We start from the raw sequence: 22,468 nt of genomic DNA, 5'->3' as shown, positions 1-22,468 counted from the left end.
CAAAATCTTGAAGGATTTTCCTAAAGTAAGGATCAGCTGTTTCCAGTTGCAGAAGGGTCAATAATGAGAGGATACAGATTTATAATAGAAGATTAAAGAATCAAAGGTGGCATGAGGAAAGCAACTTTTTGAGTTCTTACGATCTGAAATACACTGTTTTAAAAGGCAGCGGAAATGGATATAATAATACTACTTTTTGAGAAATTGCATACATCCTTGAAGTGAAAAACAGATAAAGTCTGAGGAAAAAGTCTGGAGGAGTATGATTAATTGGTTCCCTCTGATAAAGAATCAGCCTGGATTTGACGTTCTTCTTTGGCACTTTATCATTCTATGACTCTAAATGATATTATATATTATATGATTCTGACATAAAATCACTTTGCTGTGCAGAAAAACTGCAACTCTTTGCCTTAATTTTCAGGTAACTGTCAATGACAACATTGTGTCACTACCCTATTCAAGAGATGATGTGAAAATCTCCAGCTCAGGCCTTAATGTGATGCTTGAAATTCCAAAACTAAAGGCATTTGTTACTTTCAATGGTCTAGCTTTTTCAATTAAACTTCCAAGTGAAATATTTGGAAATAATACACAGGGGCAGTGTGGTAAGCATGCAGATTTTTTAATAAATTCTTTGAAATAAGACATTTAGTAATGTGGGTTTTGTTTTGTGCATGTTAAAGTCAACATTATTACAAGTATTACAAATAGATTTTCTCTTAGGAGCATATATATGTATTGGATTTTAATACATATTTCAATTTCATTTGTAACTTATATTAAATTGCACTTGGAATAATATGAGTACCTAAAGAATGAATTAAGAATAACATGGAAGCCAGCTGGGCTCACTTCCTTATTTTGTGAGTTGCCAGCTGATGTATTTTCAAGAGCATTCCAACATATGTGTACATTTCTCATTGCTAATAAGGAGAACAGTACTCTAAGACAAGCCAATCTGGGTTTCTTCAATGTAACTCACAGAATAATGCTGACAATGTTGGCAAATACTTGCAATACTTGAATCTGTTGGATGACATGGCAACTAGGCCAATGTTGCCGGCACAGTGCAGATAAAGGCTGAGCTTTTCCCTGAAGAAGGGTCCTGACCCTAAACGTCAGCTTTCCTGCTCCTCTGATGCTGCCTGGCCTGCTGTGTTCGTCCAGGTCCACACTGTGTTATCTCTGACTCCAGCACTGGCAGTTCTTACTATCTCCGCTTGTTGGGAATATATTCTTTTACAGTAGACCTCTTTGCAACAAAAAAAACTTGAGGTCTCTGGATAAACATCCTCGCAATACTTGTACAAATCCATGGCTGGGGGTGGGGGGGTGCGGTGGGGTGGTGGCTGAATCCCACCTGGTCACTGATCTACGGCACTGCTGAAAGCCATCAGTTAGAGATTGTACTTAATTACACAAAGTGGTGAAAAGATATTTTTAATCACCTTGTTCAGAAATGTTGTTGCACATATCTGGAAAAGGTGGGACTTGAACCCAGGCTTCCTGGTTCAAAGGTAGAACACTATTACTGTTCCACAAGAGTCCTACATTAAGTGAATTGCTGGATAGTCATCTCAAACAAGTACCCTGTTGATTCCCCCTTCTATAAACCATGGCCACTGTGGTTAACTGTATTGACATACCATCACCGCAGTTAAGATTAGTTAATTCAGTATACATAATAATTAGTATTATGAAAGCTTCATTTTTGGGGGAGATGAAGGATTGCAAATTTATTTCAAATGGAGACACTTGAATTCTTATATTTTTAAGTTCAATGAAAAGACACATTAAACATGTTTTATTAGCAAGGCATTTCTTAGAAGTCACATGGTTCCAGATAATTGTTGGTCTTGTTTCCATGACCTCACGTCAAATAAAATGTATCACTGTTTCAAATAGGAAAGAGCTAGGTTGGTTGGATTTTATTTAGCAGAAACCTGCAGGAACAAAGAAGCTTTCCAGTTGAGCTCCCTTGTTTCTTGAAAATAACCTTTATTGTGAGTCCTCTAAACAAGTTTCATGACATTTCTTGAAATTCTGCATCTGCAAAGGTTCCCAGCAACAACTGCATGTGTTCAGTGACGTCCATTTTTGTGCGCAAGAATTTCAGACTATCAGCGAGCTGAACATCTGAAATCTCATTGTCTTTTACTTTCAAGAACTAAGACCAAACACACAAAAACAGTAATTGCTGGAGAAGCTCAGTAGGGTTTGCAGCATCTGTGTAGAAAGAGAAACAGAGCTAACGTGACCCTTCTTCAGAACTGATAGCTAGGAGAAGGTGGTATTTATGCTGATGAATTGAATGGAGTGAGTGAGAGGATAGGTGGAGACAGAATCCAGAGAGAGAGGGAGAGAGAGACAGAAAAGAAGGTAGATAGTCAAAGGGATTGTTGATAGCAAGCCAGGGAAGAAAGGAAGCTAGATAAGTGATAACTGGGGCTGTGAGTTGGTGCAATCGTTCGGCTGTGCTGAAAGTTACCTATGTCAAGACAGGAATTTGGATGTGAGGGTGGATAATATACATGGGAGGAGCTGTTCATGCTCTAAAATTGTGAAACTTGATATTAAATTTTGAAGGTAAGGTCTGTAACTGAGCACTGCAACAGACCTGAGACAGAAATGTTGGTATGGCAACGCTGGTAAACACCCCCGGTCTATCCATTCTCTCTGCATAACTAAAACTCTCCAGCTCAGGCAATATCCTGGTAAATCTCCTCTGCACCCTCTCCAGTGCAATGACATCCCTCTTTAAAATGTGGATTCCAGAACTGTACATAATACTCAAGCTATGTTCTAACCAATGTGCATTCAGTTCTAGCATCACCTTCCTGCTGTTAAACCAGATGCCTTCACGAATAAAGTCAAGCATCCCATGTATCTTTTTAACACTTTATCTAATGTCCCACTATCTTAAGGGACTCGATAGGCTGAGGCCCTCTTCTCCACTGTATGATTCTATGAACATAAAAGCAGAATATTATCTCAACTAAGAGAAATTACAGAATGCAGGAGTTTGAATGTTCTTGAACTTGATCACAAAAGACTCCCATTTAGATACAATCACCCAGATTTTTCAAAGTGTGTCAATTATTGTCAATTTGCTACTGCATTCATGCATTTTGTATTAGAACTGAGCTCTGCATTTCTGGGCAGAAATTCTGATCTTGGCCCCTTCAGAAATGCTGAGTGTACAAGTCCCGTCTCAGTGCAGGCTAATCGGGGAAGGTAAACTAAACCCCATTTTTCACGGTATTAGGTGCCATATTTTGTAATTTACATGTTCAGCAGAACAGCATGCACCCAATGGAGTTCCACAGGGATCAGTGTTAGAGCCATTAGTGTTAATGGTATATATAAATGATTTAGACTTGAATGTAGGAAAGCTGATCATTGATGATATGAATGTTGGTGGGATGGTAAATAGTGAAGAGGATAGGTTTAAATTACACAAGGATATTGATGGGCTGGTCAGGTGGACTGATGAATTTCAAAAGTAATTCAATCTGGATAGGTGTGAGATGGTGCACTTGTTAGGACAAACAAGGCAAGTAAATACATAATGAATAGTAGGATCCTTTGAGGAACCAAGGATCGAAGGAAACAAACACAGAGAATTCTGGAGAAACCGGAGGTGCGGACAGCAGTGTCGGGTCTGGCAGTAGGGAAGGAGACAACAGGTCTGGTGGTAGGATATAGGTCGTTGGCTCTGATGGGGAAAAGGACTGTCAGTTCCAGTGAGGGAGACAGGAGGGTGTGCGATTAAACGGGAAGAGGAGATTTCAGTTCTGGCAGTGAAAGATAGGGTATTGTCATGTCCAGTAGGGACAGGAAGTTTCAGGCCCGACAGTGAGACGTAAAGAATTCTCAGGTCCAATAAGGGAGGAGCTATAATGTGGTACATTGCTTAGCAGTTCCTTTGAAATTCTTCATTGCCTGTTTGATTTATAGAGCTATTTACTCTAAATCAATTAGTAATATTATGAAAAGATCACTAATACATTTTAATTATTGCAGAATAGAATTTCAATTTACTGCTTCATTTTTAATCCTAAAATCTCATATCATTGCTGGAGTTGATTTCATGTGGTTTTTGGTTTACTAGGACAGAGGGAAGAATAATAATGTCCATCTCCTTCAATATTTAGCTATAAATTTCAAGAGAAAAAAGGTTAAATATTACTGAAAGAGAGACATAATGCCTAACATTTTCATCTTGCTCTTATCAGGACAAATATTAGAATGACAAATTTCAAATTATCGCAAATTTACATTATATGAGTAAAGATGGATTGGTTGGTCTGTTGACTCAGATTGACCAAGATGCTGCCATGGAGAAAGCAGTGAAAAACTATAAGCTACCAAGGCCTCTAAGTAATTCAAAAAATGCACTGGTCTTGAACAGATTCTATGTTTCAGGGAAAGATACCTTGGATTTATGAATGTTGCTTATAGCAAGCATAAATATTAAGGCTGTATCTTAAATTAGTTTTTAGTGTAGCTATTAGCACAGTAAAGATTATTCAGCAATTTGGCAGCTACAGTAATAGCCAGTTTCAGATAACCAGTCGAATTGTAACCTGGTTCACTTACGCTTTCTAGAAGTAGCATACATTTACACTTGATTACTTGTTCTCGGCAAACAAAAGGAATGTGTTTAAGCCTTTTGCTTTTAATTGTCTTGGTCACTTACAGTTTCCAGATGGTATGCTTGTTAACTTAGAGTTGACTTGTCTACCAATCAGCACTCTTTGATCCTCTAGCATAAGTTGTCACCACTTGAATTTGGCATTTTTGAATTGTCCTGCCATGAGTGAAAAACAAAATCTTAGACAATATTTCTTTCTTTAGCAGTATTCAAGTTCTGTATTATCATGTGATTGTGAGGGAAGGAGGTCTTTGTGGAATAGCCCCTGCCTCTGAGTGAAAAGCTCCAGGTTTGAGTCCTACTCCAGGATTTGTTGGCCAAAGAAAGTATGTTCATAATACGGCTAAATTGACATCAACCTCCAAATCTTTTCAATACATGACAGTGACAGGCACAACAATGACAAGAGATTCATGGTTAATTTTTAACTATCCATAGCTCCAAACTATAAAATGCAGACAAAAGTACACATTGGCGCAGCAATTTGACTCTTAGTGAACTGTAACGCAACACCACTGATTGCAAACAAAGATCTGTGTTGCGAGATCTAATGACTTCACATCAATTATATTGGTGGTTATAGGCAGAGTTGTTAGCAAAACTTTAACTCATACTGCCAGTTAATTCTGCAGAGAAAAAAAAATTGATCAAAGTTAAAGACAAGTCATCCAAAATAAGGTTTACAGCAGATATACATCACTATGAACTACCCTAAAGAGTAAATTACAATGAAAGTTTATGGAACAAGTTTTTCTGGAATAGTTCTCCAATGCATAATAAGGTCTATTTTAATTGATAAAGTGTCCTCAAAGAGGATACATATATAAATATAAACTGACATACTCAATGATCTATCTTCTCAGGTACATGTAATAATGTTCAGGATGATGACTGCACACTGCCCAATGGAAAACCTGCAACCTCCTGTTCTGAAATGGCTGATTACTGGCAAGTCAAAGATTCCAACAAGCCAAATTGCAATGGACCATCCTCACTACCTACTCCAAGACCTCAAGTTACATTCAGTCCCCAAACAACACAAAAGCCTTGTAACTCTAATTCTCTATGCAAGCTCATTACAAGCGAGTATGTTGTTTTACTGTATTGTACTATGTTAAGATTTTTTTAAGATAAATAACTTTGAATTTTTGCTTAGACAATGAACTAAGTAACATACTAAACAAGCTTATGCAAATCTTTTGGAGTTTTTAATGAGCTTTACAAACTTTTCCTGCGAAATGATAATTGCAAGTTTATATTACAATGAAATGTTCTGAAATAAGAGCATTTAAAAGTCCAGACAATATAACCATTAAGTCAGTGAGATTTTCCCTTTACTTGATAGCTTGAACATAAGGCAATACTGGTAAGGTGCATCTCTCGTTGGTTAATAACTGGGATTAAATACCACTCCATAGTTTAGGATATCTTTCGTTAACACAACACATAATTAGGGCACTTAACTGACCTGAGAGGGGAAAGTGGATGCAAAACAAGGATGTGCTTGGACAGTTGAAAATAAAGCTTGGTCAAACTGGTTGATTTTAAGGAGACAGTGGAAGATGCGAGGGATTTGTGGTTAGGACTTAAGAGTAAGCTTCAGTTTTTATTTAAGCGTTCAGTTGCAGCGAGTTGCAGTTCATTGAGGGCTGGATGTCAGTTAAACAGTCTAACAGTTATTAGGCCATGAGTTTTGTTAGCAACATACATACAGGTATCATTAATGTATGTGTGGTATGTGACCCCATGCTTAGGATGATGTTGTAACGTGGATAAGAAAATACAGTTTCCAAGCTTCGATTCTTGGTCAACATCTGCAATGTCATGCTAGATAGGAAAAGAAACTATTGTTATGAATTGATCAACAAGAGTAGAAACAAATATCAGCTACCTATTGATATGGACAATGGAACAAATGCACTTGAGGAGAATTACACGATTTTGGAATTGTCATTTTTAGCACTTTGGGAGAGGCAGTAACATGTTTAGAGAGAACATATAAGGGAGAGAAGGCCAGGATGTGTGACATTAAAAAACTGTTCATCTGCTTTGTAAAATAAACGGATATTGGAGTTTGTAAAGAATACTGTAACAATACTTGTCAAAAAAACTGCAAGAATAGATCATTAGAGAATGAAAGTGAAAACACTGGTTTTGAAAAGGAAAAGAACAATGCCTTATCAGAGAGAATTATTTACAATGTCAGTCAGGCTGAATTTAGGAGTGGGGAAGGGGTAGGCGCTCAGCAGTTTATTGAGGGTGAAATTTAATAAGCAGGCAGCAAGTCTCAAGAATGAGATAGGTATAAAAGTGGAAAAACATTACTTGAGTAACAAAAATACTGAGAGGTTTGAAGAAAATTAGTGGAAGAATTCTACTTTGCAACTAACCCATTCTGAACTTATCCAGGGGATTTTTAATGGGTGTGTGTAAAGGGAGCTTTAATCTGCAACTATACCATTCATTGTACCAAAAGTAACAAAAAATCCAAAGTCTCACAGAAGGTTTCATGAACTGTATCTTTTCCAGGTTATTTGCAAAATGTCACAATCATGTTTCACCAGACCACTACTACCAGGCATGTCTGCATGATGAATGTCAAATGCCAAGTACCTCAGTGATGTGTGCAAGTTTGCAAACTTATGCATCTGTCTGCATGTCTCACCATATCTGCATTGATTGGAGAAATTACACAAATGGGGCCTGTTGTAAGTATTACATGGTTACAAAATGTTGCAATGCATTCACAGCAGAAAAACAGGTCAGTTGGTCCAACAGGTCCAAATGGATGTTCATATTCCACACCTCTCAACATCCTTCTTCATCTAACCCCATCAAAATTTTCTTTCAACCTTTCTAGTGCAGATTAGATTAATTTTGTTAGAATTTTGAGTATGTAACTATTAAGATGGATGAAGAGAAATAAATAAATGCATTGTATTTAAACTTTCGAAACAAACACAAAGTATCACACAAGGGGTTATTACATAAAATTAGAATTAAAATTTTGGAAGAGGAGGCCACTTTTAGAATTCTGCATTCAATTCTAGTCGCCCTTCCATAGAAAGGATGTTATTAAACTTGACAGGGTGCAGAAAAGATTTACAAGAATGTTACTGAGACCAGACGGTTTGTGCCATAGGGAGTGGTTGAACAGACTGGGTTTTTTTTTCCATGGAGTAGAGGCTGAGGAGTGACCTTATAGAGGTTTATAAAATCATGAGTAGCATAGATAGGGTGAATAGCCAAGGTCTTTTTGCCAGGATGGGAGAGTCAAAAAATAGAGGACGTAAGTTTAACATAAGAGCGGAAAGATTTAGAAAGGACCTGAGGGGTAATCTTTGCACACAGTGGGTGTGCATTTATGAAACTAGATGCCAGAAGAAGTGATGGAGGCAGGTACAATGACAACATTTTAAAGGCATCTGGATGGGTGTATGCATAGGAAGGATTTAGAGAGATATGGGCGAAATGCTGACAAATTAGACTAGGTCAGATTGGGAGGTCTGTCTAGCATGGAGGTGTTGGACTGAGTGGTCTATTTTCGTGCTGTATGACTCTATGACTCTAATTGTACAGAGTATTGCTAAGACCATGTCTGGAATACTACATGCAATTTTCATCTCAACATTTAAGATATTACAGACGTACAAAGGAAGCATTCACTAAATGAAGATTCACTGTATTAGAATTGAGGATGAAGGGCTAATCCCATGATGAAAGGCTGAGAATATTGGGTCTATATGCTCTAGAGTTCAGAAGAGGTAATCTTATTGAAATGTACAAGATTCTGAAGGAAGTTGACAGGATAGATGTTGAGATATTGTTTCAGGTATTCAGGGAATCTGCATCATGGATTCTGAGGATAAGGGAGCCGATTTGAGATGAGAAAATATTTCTTCATTTAAATGGTTGTAATTCTTTACAATTCTTTTCCTTGGAGGGTTGTGGAGCCTACAACATAATACATTTAAGGCTAGAACAGGCAGAACTTTGATCTGTCATACAATCAAGGAACATAGGAAGTTGACAAGAAAGTGGAATTGAAGCCCCAGATCAGACATGATCGTATTGAATTATGGATTAGATTCAGTTGGTCATATGGTCTAACCTTGCTCCTATTTCTTGTGTTTATGTGTATTAGTAGACCCTGGCAGCAATCAACACATCTATTCATCAGCATCAGCACACCTACTCTGCATTATTTCAAAAAAGTTAGAACGAGGTCTGATAAGGGATTGAAAATAAAATTCAGTAGGGAGAAGAAAACAGCAGCAGATCAAGCAGAATTAGCATCTAGAACTTCAATTAAAATCATATTTTGTGCTTATTAATTTAATAGTTTAATTAATTCTATAGTAGTAAATTTGGGAGTCATTTCAACAGCTTCATCTTGTTATATGCTTGTATAGGTGGTGGTGGGAGTAAATGTTCAAGCTAGCTTTTTCTCACAGTGAGGTACTCAATTTCTAGGGATCACAATTTCAAGGTGAGAGGGGAAAAGTTTAAGGGACATATGCGTGGACAGTTCTTTACGTAGAGGGTGGTGGGTGCCTGGAATGCCTTGCCAGCGGAGGTGGTAGAGGCGGGCACGATAGCATAACTTAAGATGTATCTAGACAGATACATGAATGTTCAGGGAGCAGAGGGATACGGATCCTCGGAAAATAGGCGACAGGTTTAGATAGAGAATCTGGATCGGCGCAGGCTTGGAGGGCCGAAGGGCCTGTTCCTGTGCTATAATTTTCTTTGTTCTTTGTTCTAGTAGTGGGATGTTAATCATTTGGGTTGTTTTGTTGAGCTTCTTGAGTGCTTTGGGAGCATACTACACATGGCAAGAGGGGATTGTTACATCACATTACTTTTGTGGAAATAAATCACTAATCAGAGAGTTCCTAACCTCTGACTTGTTCTTTTATCCATAGCATCTATGAAGTCGATCTATTTAAATTTGTGATCAACTTTGACCGTAATGTTGATGGCAGGCAATTCAATGATAGTCACAGAATGTCAAGCGGAGGCAGTTAGAGTCCCTGTTTTTGAAGTTGATCATTGTCTGGCAATTACGGCTTTCTACTTATCAGCGTGAATGTGGTCCTGATCTTGCCATATGTGGGCACAAATTGCATCAATACCTGAAGATTTACAAACAGAGCTGAACAATGTGCAATCATCCACAGATATCTACACTTTTGTTCTTATAGCAGGCGGATATTTTGGAATCCAGAGACTTTTCTGGTCCTGCTTATTTTTTTCCCAAGCTCCCCCCACAATGCTATGTACATGGCTCTGGTTGTACTCCCCAGAAACACATCTGATATAACGCCACAGAAGCCAGTATCCCGCCACCAAGTCACTCTATACTTATACATGGAGAGTCCTGGACACTGGTCTGGCTTCCTCAGAGCCAGCTCTCAAAGTGAGCAGAACCTCTCATATTACTTTTATACCTGTCAGCCAGGACTTCTTGATTGGAGCAGGTTAACAGCCCCAATCAGGGAACTCATATTCTATGAGGTATAGCTAGTTGATCTCATTACAATCACTACACCTTCATTCTCACTAATATTCAAAACTGAGTTCTGGTTTGCGAACAGGATGCATTCAAGGGACTTCTGAACTTCCCTTTTGGTCACCCTTGCCTGTCTGGCTACTTCCAGAAACATGGAAATTAGCATTTCAGAGGTACTGTTGTGATTCTAGCTGCTGCCCAGACTCCAAAACACGGAGCTTAAGCTCTTCCTGCTCATGACATTTTCTGTTCCTATGATTGTCAGGAAAATGTATTTTGAGTTTCCAAATTCCCATAATGTACATTTCACATGCATAATGTGTATATGACATAAGGTGTCATTTCTCAGTTTAATACTTAACTGTATAAACGTGCAAACATAAATTTAAGATGTCTCTGACCTGGAGAAGGATAAAATATTTACTGATTTTTCAGCAATCTTTCCCAAGATTACCAAGCTCTTAGCCTTTCTTTGTAGATAGTATTTATCACCTAGAACATTTACCTCTCAGCTGACACAGCAACACAAATGCTCATTACTAAAAACACAAACCAATAAATGCAGCACTTATGTGTAAATTAACTATACCTCTCCACACTCTGAGCTATGCTTGATGAAGCTTGTCAAGAATTTCCATTTCTCTGATGTCTGCAACCATTCTGTATCTGATAGGTTCCTTCAATCATTAAGAAGTATATGTTCTGTTAAAATGCCAACCTGTAACATTGCTGATAATGTGACAAGAACATTAATTTCTTTTTTTTTCAATACAGCTTTTAATTGTCCTTTAAACAAAATTTACAAAGCATGTGAAGTCTTTGAAGAGGAACTTACATGCACTTCAAGGTTTGTTACAGACATTAGAAAATATATTGCATTATTTTAAAAATAGTTTTAAATATATTTTAACTTACTGTTCCCACCAATTATGACTGATATACTATGCTAATAAATATATAATTGTATTTTTAAAGCAATTCAGATTTGACTAGTCGTAACTTATCAGAAGGATGTTTCTGCCCAGAGGGTACCATTCTTTTCAGCCCTGACACTGACCTATGTGTTAATAAATGCGGTAAATTTTTTTTGCTTATTCTCATTTTTCTTTTTTTCTGCACTTCTTTGGATGTCTTCCCTCATTTTTTGTGTTCCTTCTGTAATTCTAAGGATTTTTTTTTAAGGTTGTATTGGACCTGATGGACTACCTAAAGAGGTAAGCAGATATTAACCATACAGTCACTAAAACCTATTTACATCATAACTTGCTTATGAATATGTATTTTATCACTTGAATAAAGTTAACAGGCAATTGAACCACTGCAATGGTCTGAAATACATTGAGAGTTGCGGGATTTTGCCAACTTGTTTAACTGGCTTACTACGCACTTCAAGTCCTATCGTCTTTTGTTTAAAGCACTTTGAAATAACTGAAATTTAAAATGCAGTTGGTGAATGTAGACATTCAGTGAGATAGAGGTAGGAAGTGCTGCTTGACAGATTAAGCAATTAAATTAGATTGTAGGCAACAAAATAGGGAAGACTAAAAATATATAATTAAGTTTAATTAATTAATAAACAAGGTTATTACCTCGATTAAAACTATATATAGATAATTGAATGATATTTCAGTACTTGAAAACCTGAACAGTTATATGAAATACCATAAAAATAGTAGGGCACATTGCAGCTGTAGCATGGGGGATCCAACAGATGCCTGGCGAGTGCACTTCAACAAACTTTGGTTTGGAATCGATGGACTGATACACGGGTTTCACATGCTGCAATGTACTAGGGAAGGAGAAATTTTCAGGAGCTTGCGTAAGGTCATGTATTTCAGATTTGGTCATAGAAAAGTGTGTACATCTATGAATGAGACAAATATGTGAATCCAGAAAATAACGTGTCTCCAACAGGTATGAGGTTCTTGGAGCCAGTGTAAGTGAGGGCAAGGATTAAAGGATGAGCAAACCAACCATTAAACATTGCTAAAAGAGGACACTCATCAAAACTAGGATGCAAGAAACAGAATTGAAAAAGGGAATACTAAGTTATGCAGCATGAGAAGTGGATGTGATTGATTAGGTGATCATTGTCCTGTGATGCAGCAATATTAATTGTCAATTTTAATTCTCAGCACAGACAGGTAGATTCTAATTGGTCACGATGTTTACACAGAATGCAGCAGAGATTGACAGTCTTCGTGATCCTTTTTTAATGAATGTGCAATTTTCTTTCGTCTACATAAAACAAGGTCATTTGTATTTTGATATCTAGCTTCTAACACATGCAAATAGTGTGAGCCCAGATGGTAATCTTAAAATGGTTTCCAGTATAACTCTTATTTAATAAACAATTTCCGATAGCACAATCACATTAGATGGAAATATATTTTTCTGAGGCTTGCAAGCATTGATGTACTACCGTTTATAGAGTTACAGCAGTAAAAAGAAATATAATAGTGACAAAGAAACAGTATCATTTGGAGGTCAGATACTGTTCTCTGCAGGAAGTAGCATGAGTCCTAAAGCTACATAATTGCCTACACAAGGCTGGTCTTAAAGCTGTAATCTTAGTGCTGAAGAGGAGCTTGAGTGAAAGGAGATCAACAACAGAGGTAGGATTAAGAAAGAGACATAGAATGAGAACTGGTTAGTGAATAGAAAACAACGAAGAAGAACATACTGATCATTTCCAAATTGGCAGTCTATGACCAATGGGATACTTCAAGGATTAGTACTTACGCCCCAATGATTCGGATGTGAGGCTTGAATGTAATGTATCCAAATTTTCAGATTGGCAAAGTCTGGTGGACTTGTAAAAGATTTGGACAGACTGCATTAGTGGACAAAAAAAAACAAAATGGTAGACTGAATACAATGTGGAGAAATGTGTTATCCAAACAGATATTTTGGGCAGAATCATATCAGTCTGAGTTATACAGGCTTTAGAGACATGTTTCGCGAACTCCATCAAGACATTGAAATTATCTCACTGTATCTTGTATGCTTTTCTCAAGCAGTGAGGCCAGATTCTCGGTAGGCATCAGCAAGTTCAGTCAACACTCATTAATGTTTCTTAAACTCCTTGTTAACAGCCCAACTTGCCTTGGATTGTAATCTTACCAAGCTTAACAAATAAACTAGTCATCAGGAAAACTGAGCAAAGAAACCAGAGTGGGTCCTTAGCAGGTTCAACTCACCACCAACTCCAAAACACTTCTATGTTGGATACAAGACATCAACATTTCAGGCAGCCAGCCACATACACCCCTCATGCATCCAGCATGTGCCAGCCTTTGTGCACCTTCATGGCATGTTTCCAATCCACTCACTATAATTCTGCATTTCAATGCTGCACCTCAGTGAGGCCCAGCATCTATCATTGTAACATTGTATCAAGGACTCTTTCTGCTCAGGGATTGGATAAAGCTGCATTGGACTTATGGCTAGCTGTCATACTATTCACACGTAAGCTCACAGCATTCCTGCCCTGCCTTCCATATCACTACTGTTTTGCCATCCCATTTTGCACAGATGCAAAGCCAGGAAGCTTGCCATGATTATTAGCAGGCCTCAGTCCAGTTGAAAGGGAAAGTCTTTGCACAGAGGATCTTGGCAGATCAAGTCTTGGGCAAGTTTCTATACCAGTTCAAGCTCTGTTCAAGCAGTCAGAGTCAAGGTCCTTTGCTGATAAAGAGTGAGGAGTCAAATATCAGACAGTGTATCATCCATCTTTATTTTTTTTCCCTTATTGTGAGCTATTTTGCTCTTGAAATGAGAGAGAGACAGGTATTACAAATGACGTAAAATGGTGACACAACAATTACTGCTGATACAGGTGGGAAGGTTTCTTGAGCAAGTGAGAAGGTCATGCAGTGATTGATTAGGTGATTGATTTTCATGGTTGGGATGATGAGAGTGAGTGGAGAAGATGCTGAATGCAACAGCGAGAGAGGCAGTGGTTGATTCATGGTGGGAGGTGGGCCCAGTAGCAGCGACAGTGTGAGGTTTCAGACAGAAAGATGATGGCACTGATGGAGTGGAGAAGGACACTGATCTTCTTTCTACAGTGCTGGGCATTCCTCCAGAAGTGAGTGCACTAACTTGGGTGACAACCTCAAAACAGGATGGCTGGGTCTGATGTCAGGGCGTCGACTGATAAGATGGAACAGAAAAGCTCAGTCATGATAAGTACCATAAGGGTTAATATGGTAATTAATGTGGTGTGTTTGTAAGATATGGCAAGATAACTCACTCAGCCCTATGGTGAGAATCATTCCACTAAAGTTTGCGGTGGCGCGGTGGCACAGTGGCTCAGTGGTTAGCACTGCTGCCTTTCAGGACGAAGGGCCTGGCTTCAATTCCACTCTTGGGTGACTGTCTGTGTGGGTTTTGCACATTCTCCCTGTGTCTGTGTGGGTTTCCTCTAGGAACTCCAGTTTCCTTCCACTGTCCAAAGATGTGCAGGCTAGGTGGATTTGCCATGCTAAATTGTCCATAGTGTCCAGGGATATGTGGATTCGATGAATTGTAGGGGGATGGGTCAAGGTGGGATCCCGTGAGGGTCGGGGTGGTTTTGTTGGGCCAAAGGGCCTGTTTCTGCACTGTAGGGAGTATAAGTCTAATATGATATGACTCACATTTAGTCAAAAATCTTTGAGATTAGCCCACAGAGGGACTTGAGTATCCTTGTTCATGAGTCACTGAACTTTAACATGCAGATACAGCAAGGAATTAAGAAGGCAAATACTATGTTGGCCTCATTACAAGAGGATTTAGGTAGGACTGTTCAGGGTGCTTGGTGGCTTCAAATGACGGAAAATGTAGATAATTAAAGAAAGAACACAAGGTGATATTGAAGGGTAGTTATATAGCTAATGATAACCAGAATGCGGCAGCGTACTGACATAAAAGTGCACAACAGATGTGGTCAGAATAAAAGACATAAGTCAAAGACAAAATTAAAGTCTCTTTATCTAAATGAAGATGATGTTGGGCAAACTGGATTAAACTGCTCTACATCGTGACAACGGCCTTATTCTGTGCCAAACTGATTCTATTTGGAATCTGTTTGAATGTAGCAAAGAAAAAAAGTTATTGATGACAGCAGTTTATAGATGATCTATACTAGCTGCAGGATAGAGGTTTCACTTATGTATTCTCACTGGTAGGCTGGTCATTAGCTCAATGAATGCTACTATTTCATTCTGATTTAGTCTACTGGCAGATTTTTTTTATCCCTAGTGGTTGTTTGCCAATGACTTTCACTCTGAGGGTCAGATTGAGGATGCAGTTTCCAAGTATGCCTCAACTAGAAGAGGAATTGAATCTGTGCTTTTGGTTCTGTTGTAAACCATATGTTTGCCATCTATGCAACTAAGCTAATCAGCTCCGCACTAACCAAATATCACAAAATAATGGCGCTTGAAAGAATGGTACTGCAATAATAGTCAACAACCTTAATCTTCATCTCGACAGGACAAATCAAATTGGGAAAAAGTATACCTGAGGACATGTTCATGGCGATCTTTTAATTTGTAATGAACAGGATCAATTAATTATTTCATGGTAAAGGTAAACTAATAAAGATAAACTCAGTAAACTAATCATAACGTCGGAATTTCACATTTAATTTAAGGGTAAGAAACTTAGGTCTGAAATTAGTACTTTAAATTAAAGGGAATTACAAAGATATGAAGAAAGTTAATGAAAGTGGACTTGGAAAATAAGTAATGTCAGACATTTAAAAGAAATTTCTGCACTTTTACAGAAATATTACACTGAGAGAGAAAGGCTAAACAATCTATTGCTGAATACAAAAGTTAAGGATGTAACAAATTGAAGGAAATGGTTTACAATATTGTGAAGATAAGGAACATTTTCAAAATCAGCAAAAGATGCCTAAAATTTAAGAAACTAGAATATGATAATAAAACAAACAGGAACATCTTCTAAGAATTTGAAAGGGAGCAGCATAGCTCCGTAAACATTGATCCCCTAGAGATGAGAGTAAGAAATTAATGAGAAACAAAGAAATAGTAGAAACTTAAAACAAGTATTATGAATGTGTCTTCAAGGTGGAAGAGACCAAAAACATCCCAATAAAAGTAGTAAATTGGGTGCAAATGGGAAATCGCATTTGACGAATTCATTATTTTAATTCCTTAAGCATAAAATGAGCACAGTGAAAAAGGGAAAAAGTAGATGTGGCATATTTGGATTTCCATAAGGCAACTGACAAAGTGTATTGTAAAAGATGATCAAATTGTAATATATTAACACAGTGAATTAGCTAACCAACAGAAAATGTAGATTTGGAATCTGTAGGCCATTTTCATGTTGGCAAATGGTAACTATTGGAATGGTGCAGGGAAAAGTATTGAATTTCAACTATTTAAAATCTACATTAATTCCTTGGATGAAGTAATCAAGAGATAAATTGTAAACTATATTGTCAGGACTGCACAAAGAATCTGCAAATGAATAAGGAAAAGAGAGGTGAATAGGGCAAGAAATTATTAGAATGAGCATAATTTGGAAAAATATGAAGTTATCTACTTTGTCGAATAAGTGCACAGTAATGACTCTGCATCTGATCTGATGATCACTTTCTATTCTCTTATGTTTTCAATAGTTTAATGAAAGATTTAAGTTCAACTGCCAGGACTGCATCTGTGACAAAATCACACACCGTGTCATCTGTCAACCACACAACTGCCCTGTTTTTCCATCAACGCCTTGTGGAGGAGAAGGATTCATCAATGTTAATGTAACAGTCCCAAATGATGACTGTTGTATGAAAACTGTGTGCAGTAAGTTGATTGTTACTTAGTTACATGGAATGAAATGGTATATTTAAGGCTGAAATAGATAATTTCTTGAACAGTAGGAGAATTAAGCATTGTGGGGTAATGGCAAGTAAGTGAACATGAGGAATATCACATCAGCCATGATCTTATTGAATGGTGGAGTAACCTTGAGGGCCCAAATGGCCTACTCCTGTTGCTATTTCTTATGGTCTTTTATTAGCATGTATTAAAGAACAATTCAATTGAAAAGAACTCAAATCCAGGTTTGGTGGAAAAATATAAGTCTCACGCTTTGCTGTGCTGTAAAAGCACATCTAATCCGTCTGTAACTTGCCTATGATTTTTTTTCTTCATGCAGCATATGGATTCATGGTACAGTTTGCAAACCATGATGGAAAGTGTGAGACGTGAAGTACAGAGGCAGGCCATTCTTGGAGACAGCAAAACAGCTCCCAACATTATTTAAAGGCCCCCAAACCTCACAATCAATGCTTCTTCTGTGCCTCAGATTCCTCATGCTACCTATTTGTTTGTAGCCAAAGGCCCCAGAAGTGGGAATCCCAAATGCTGATATTTCTCTGGCCCATAATCCTGTATTGAATTGAAGACAAGTATTCCAATGAGATGTAGTATATTAATTATATTGCGAAGAGGAAAAAAATACCATTGAGATAAACTGGCCTCAATTTCCAAAGAAATTTCAGAATTCTTTTCTTAATTATATAGACCAATGAGGGTAAGAAATATATAAGCACACTATGATATACGTATCAGGCCTGTGACAGGTTCTGGAGTCTTTGGAATGGAATAGGGCAGCTAGGTTTTCAGGATGTTTCTGTAGGAATATGTGCTGTCCTAATGCAAATTAAGATGTCTACCCCAAAGGATTATGCATGTTCAATTGTTCAGTTTAGGTTAGTTTTTAATTTCTGGTAATTTGGTCATACACTTTGATTAACTTAAAGTAATCAAAAATATAATTCTAAGTTATTCATTAAATTTAAGGAGCTTAAAATAATCATGAATAGCTTAACTGTCATTTACAATTAATTTAATTTCATTTGATGTACAACTTGTGATTTATTTAGGGTGCAACATCAATCTCTGTGCTCCAAATGAGATAAAATGTAGTCTTGGATTTAAAATAGTGTCAAAGATTCCAGATGGGCATTGTTGTCCAGTTTACACATGTGGTAAGTTAACACAGTAATCTGTATGGTTTTGAATATTACAAAAGCATGACATGTAAATCATGTACAGAAAAGTATGTTAGAGGAAGAATATCGCATCTATCAGTCATACTAGCCAGTAGTTCAATCTTGCATATTGTTCAACTCACCCCATTGCCCACCTTGGAAAAATTTTCACTGATCAGTGGTGTGTTGTCAATTAATAGCAATTAACAATTGTTAGGATCCTTGCTAATGGCTCAAATGGCCTCATTAATTTCCCAATTCCATCCTCACTATAATCACCAAACAAACCAGCTGTCAGAAAAACCGAAGACAAAAACTAGAGTGTGTTTGGTAGATTCAGCTTGCGGGCTACCTCAGAATAACCTCCATCTTGTCCATGGTAGAGCAGGGCACATTTAGTGAGCACTGTCTACACAGTTGTTCCAACATGGACACTGACATCTGAATTTCAGGGAGTCATTGCTACTATATTAGCATCTCTCCAACGTACTGATAGTTTTCCCTGCAAATTCAAACATGTCTAGCAGGGCACACCAGCAGCCAGTTATGTATGGCTGCGTTCAGTACAGTTACCGCATGAGGGTAGACATCCAGTTCATGAAATGGGTCTGGATTATTCCATTAATCTATCAGCATTTATTCACTTGGTGCCTAGAAGGAGGCCCACAGCATTTATTTTTCCCATGACCTGCCATGATTTGCAGTGGCAACAGGTGCATTCACACAGTCAGGCAGGCGGTCACACTGTGCAACAGTCCTCAATACATCTTGACATATGTCAGTGTGCTCTGTCAGTGTAGCACCTGTAATGCTCGACAGCAATGCTCATGCCAAAACATACTACATCTGCAGCAAGCAACAAAGGTTAACAAAGGGCAGCCTTCCATAACAGTCCCAGGTGCTGGCCATGGTCAAGATTTGCACAAGTGATCTGGATCTGTGTTTCTGAATTCCAGAGACCAGGTCATGGTCAGTTCTTTGTCTCCATAGGAGCCAGTTCAACAGGATGGACTGCCATAGTCAGCAATGTATGTGGCCAGCAGTCACAAATTTGAGCCAGCGTCGGCAGGTCAGATTGCTCAATGTGTGGGCCATGGTTGTCTTGTCACTTCTATTCAAAGAATTTAAGGGAAGTGAGGTTTGGAGAGGAAAGCTAGGCAGTTGTAGATGGTTGTGTGATGACATGGGGAAGTGTGAAGCCTACGGGGCTGATGGAATGGGCACTTAGGGTGAGAAGTGTTGAGGGTCACTGCATTGCATTCATGCTGAAGCCAAAATAGTAGCACAGTTCTTATAGGACATGATGATCCAAACATCGGTAACCTGGCCCAAACATCCACCATTGCTCTGCTGATTATGAGATGTCTTCCTTTATAATGACACAAAGAAGGCAAATGAGTAAGACACAAGTGGATGATATGTCTGTTAGTGCTGATACATGTGGAACCATTGTGTTGAAGTGTCTGAGGAAATGAGGAGACAACTGGCAGGATACGTAAGGTTAGTGGTATGGGAAGCTGATGGTCAAGCAAATGAGTGAGGATGGGTGTTGCATGTTTTAAAGGGGTTGTCAGAGCATGGGCTTTAATGAGAGATGGCTTCATTTACAGGGATGGAACTAGCATGAGATAGCAAAGATCAGAGTTTGAAACTTTCCCTGGAAGAATGGAGAAAGTCATTGCCTTTATTTCAGCACAACAGCCCTGTTCTTTGCACCCTGGAGACGGCACTGAACTGGGTTACAATTTACAATCAGGCAAGCGTTCTCTAATGGACCTCTGAGAAGAGAACATCTTTTGCTGCACCATTCTGCCCACCAAGATTTCTAGATGTCTCTTCTGACAAATGTGGTACAGCATCCCCTTCTATGCCATCAATCCTCATTGCTCACACAATTGAGCAGGACAGCTGCCAAATGCCAGTCTTCCTACAGGTAAGTGACAGGCATTGAAGATGGCCCAGTCACAATGGATGCTAATCTTAGGACGGATGTCTGCTGAGTGGAAAGTTCTTCTGGGAATAGTATATGATAAGATGGGACAGAAATTGGACTCAATACATGCCAAGATTAGTTGAGAAAATCCGTTTGGCCTCATAGCAAGAATCATTCCACCAAACATGATGAGACTTGCACTTGTGCAAAAATAAGTACAGTTCACACATTAGCTTTTGTGTCGGTCAGACAATCAGGGATATTCTTTGGATTACACAAGAAAATTTCACTGCTTGTCTCTTTCGATACACTCACAACATGTCATTGGGTTGGAACTAGGCCTAGTCTATTTAAATATGGCCTTGTAGTTAAATGACCTCATTCAGATCAGTGAATAAGCACAGACCAATGTGCGCTCCTAGGCTCCAGTAAAAATCAAGCGCAATATGCTGAGGTTAGTTTCTTATTAATTTATAATGCTTCACTAATTGCTTTCTAACTCATTCTGTTGGTACTTGTCATTCATATGCTGTAGAAACGCATGATAATTGACTCATTTTGAATTTTTTATAAGTTTTCACATCAGTGATATTTACATACTTCAGTGGAAGTAACTGTTCTATCAAATGAAATTAATTAAACACTTTATCTTAAAGCAACTTGTGAGTTTAACTTATGTTTTATGGCATTTCTAATATTTCTTTCACAGAGCCAAAGGGTGTTTGTGTTAATGAAGGGGCAGAATACTATGTAAGTTGGTTGTTTGGAAAGTAAACTTTTCTTTTAATTCAATAATCAGTTCAAATTATTTATAAAAATTAATTGATCCTTTTTTAATGTCCATACAGCCAGGTGCAATTATTCATCTCTCTCCTTGTCAAAGCTGCACTTGTACCAATGAGACAGATGTGGAAACTCTGTCAAACCTCATTAAATGTCGAAATATCGAATGCAACAAGAAGTGTGGACAAGTAAGAACTATATTTGAGAATTCTTTGAAAATTTTGAATAATTTTGTAGTAATCACTGGAGCATATATATTTAATGCTGATAATTACAATTTAAAAAATCCAAAGACACTGGCTGTGTAACAAACAGGTGGTGGAAGGGTGATTGACTCCTCTCATTTTGGGCCAAGTCGGAGAAGGACATATTCACTGAATGGTAAGGTCCTGGAGAGCATTGCTGAACAAAGATACATTGGAGTGCAGATTCATTGTTCTTTAAAAGCAGAGTGACAAGTAGACAGGATAGTGAGGAAAGGATTTGGGGTATGCTTTCCTTTTTTGATCAGTGCATTGCATATTTTGCAGCTGTACAGGACATTTTGGAATACAGGTAGTTCTCGTATAACACGATAGTTGCGTTCTTATGTGACCTCACACTGCGGAAAGTCACTTTAAGAAAATTACCATAGAAATTGCGTTATAGGTAAATCACTATATCTGTACAACAGATTGTTCTCCTTATCCAAATAGCATCCACTATTCATCAATTGCGCTACAACCAATTCACATTAACAAAACACTTATTATAGCAGAACAACCTGGACTGCCTTCAATTATGGTCTCCCCAATATTGAAAAGATGTTGTTAAGTTTGAAAGGGTTCAGAAACGATTTATAAGGATGTTGCCGGAGTTGGAGAGTTTGAGCTATAGGCAGAGGCTGAATAATTTGGGATTATTTCCCCTGGAATGTTGGATTTTGAGGGGTGACCTTGTAGAAGTTTATTAGAATCATGAGGGGCAAGGATAAGGGGAGTAGTCAAGGTCTTCTCCCTAGGGTAGGGGAGTCCAAAACTACAGGGCATTGGTTTAAGGTGAGTGGGGAAAAGGTTAAAAGAGACCTATGGGGAAAATTTTTCATGCTGAGGGTGCACATATGGAATGAATTGCCAGAGGAAGTGGTGGAGGCTGGAACAATTACATTTAAAAAGCATCTGGATGGGTATATGAATAGGAAGGGTTTAAGTGGGATATGGGCCAAATGCTGGAAAATGGGACTAGGTTAATTTAGGATATCTGTATCGAAGGGTCTGTTTCCATGCCAGACAACTCCATGACTCTAAACACTTTTTGGTTGGTTACAACAATATTTTAAATTTCTATCTTAGCACACACTATCATATTTCACCTAAAACATAAACAACAAGGTGTAGAGCTACTATCTCTACAGCTCTAGAGATAACAGAGCTGGCCAAGCAGCATCATAGGAGCAGGAAGGCTGACCTTTCATCAGAAATGGGGGAGGAGAAGAGGGTTCTAAAATAAATAGGGAGAGAGGGGGAGGCGGATCGAAGATGAATTTGCAGTAGGAGAGATCCCCTGACGTTTGTCCAGAGGGAGGAGGGTAACTTACCT

General features: G+C 38.2%; 1 protein-coding gene across 1 annotated transcript in view; it reads left to right on the top strand.

The window, feature by feature from the left end:
* LOC125459226 (mucin-2-like) overlaps window positions 1-22,468 on the top strand; it is a 119,990-nt gene that overhangs the window by 75,156 nt on the left and 22,366 nt on the right. The window contains exons 34-43 of the mRNA XM_059652219.1: window positions 425-608; window positions 5,521-5,743; window positions 7,187-7,365; window positions 10,944-11,016; window positions 11,145-11,245; window positions 11,352-11,383; window positions 16,804-16,981; window positions 18,067-18,171; window positions 20,817-20,857; window positions 20,956-21,078. Of these exons, the coding sequence (XP_059508202.1) occupies window positions 425-608; window positions 5,521-5,743; window positions 7,187-7,365; window positions 10,944-11,016; window positions 11,145-11,245; window positions 11,352-11,383; window positions 16,804-16,981; window positions 18,067-18,171; window positions 20,817-20,857; window positions 20,956-21,078 (1,239 nt within the window). The remainder of the gene's footprint in view (window positions 1-424; window positions 609-5,520; window positions 5,744-7,186; window positions 7,366-10,943; window positions 11,017-11,144; window positions 11,246-11,351; window positions 11,384-16,803; window positions 16,982-18,066; window positions 18,172-20,816; window positions 20,858-20,955; window positions 21,079-22,468) is intronic.

The sequence above is a fragment of the Stegostoma tigrinum genome, chromosome 17 (genome assembly GCF_030684315.1).
Source record: "Stegostoma tigrinum isolate sSteTig4 chromosome 17, sSteTig4.hap1, whole genome shotgun sequence".
Taxonomy (NCBI): Eukaryota; Metazoa; Chordata; class Chondrichthyes; order Orectolobiformes; family Stegostomatidae; genus Stegostoma; species Stegostoma tigrinum.
Note: the sequence above shows the minus strand (reverse complement) of the source record. Positions and strands in the feature narration are given on the sequence as shown.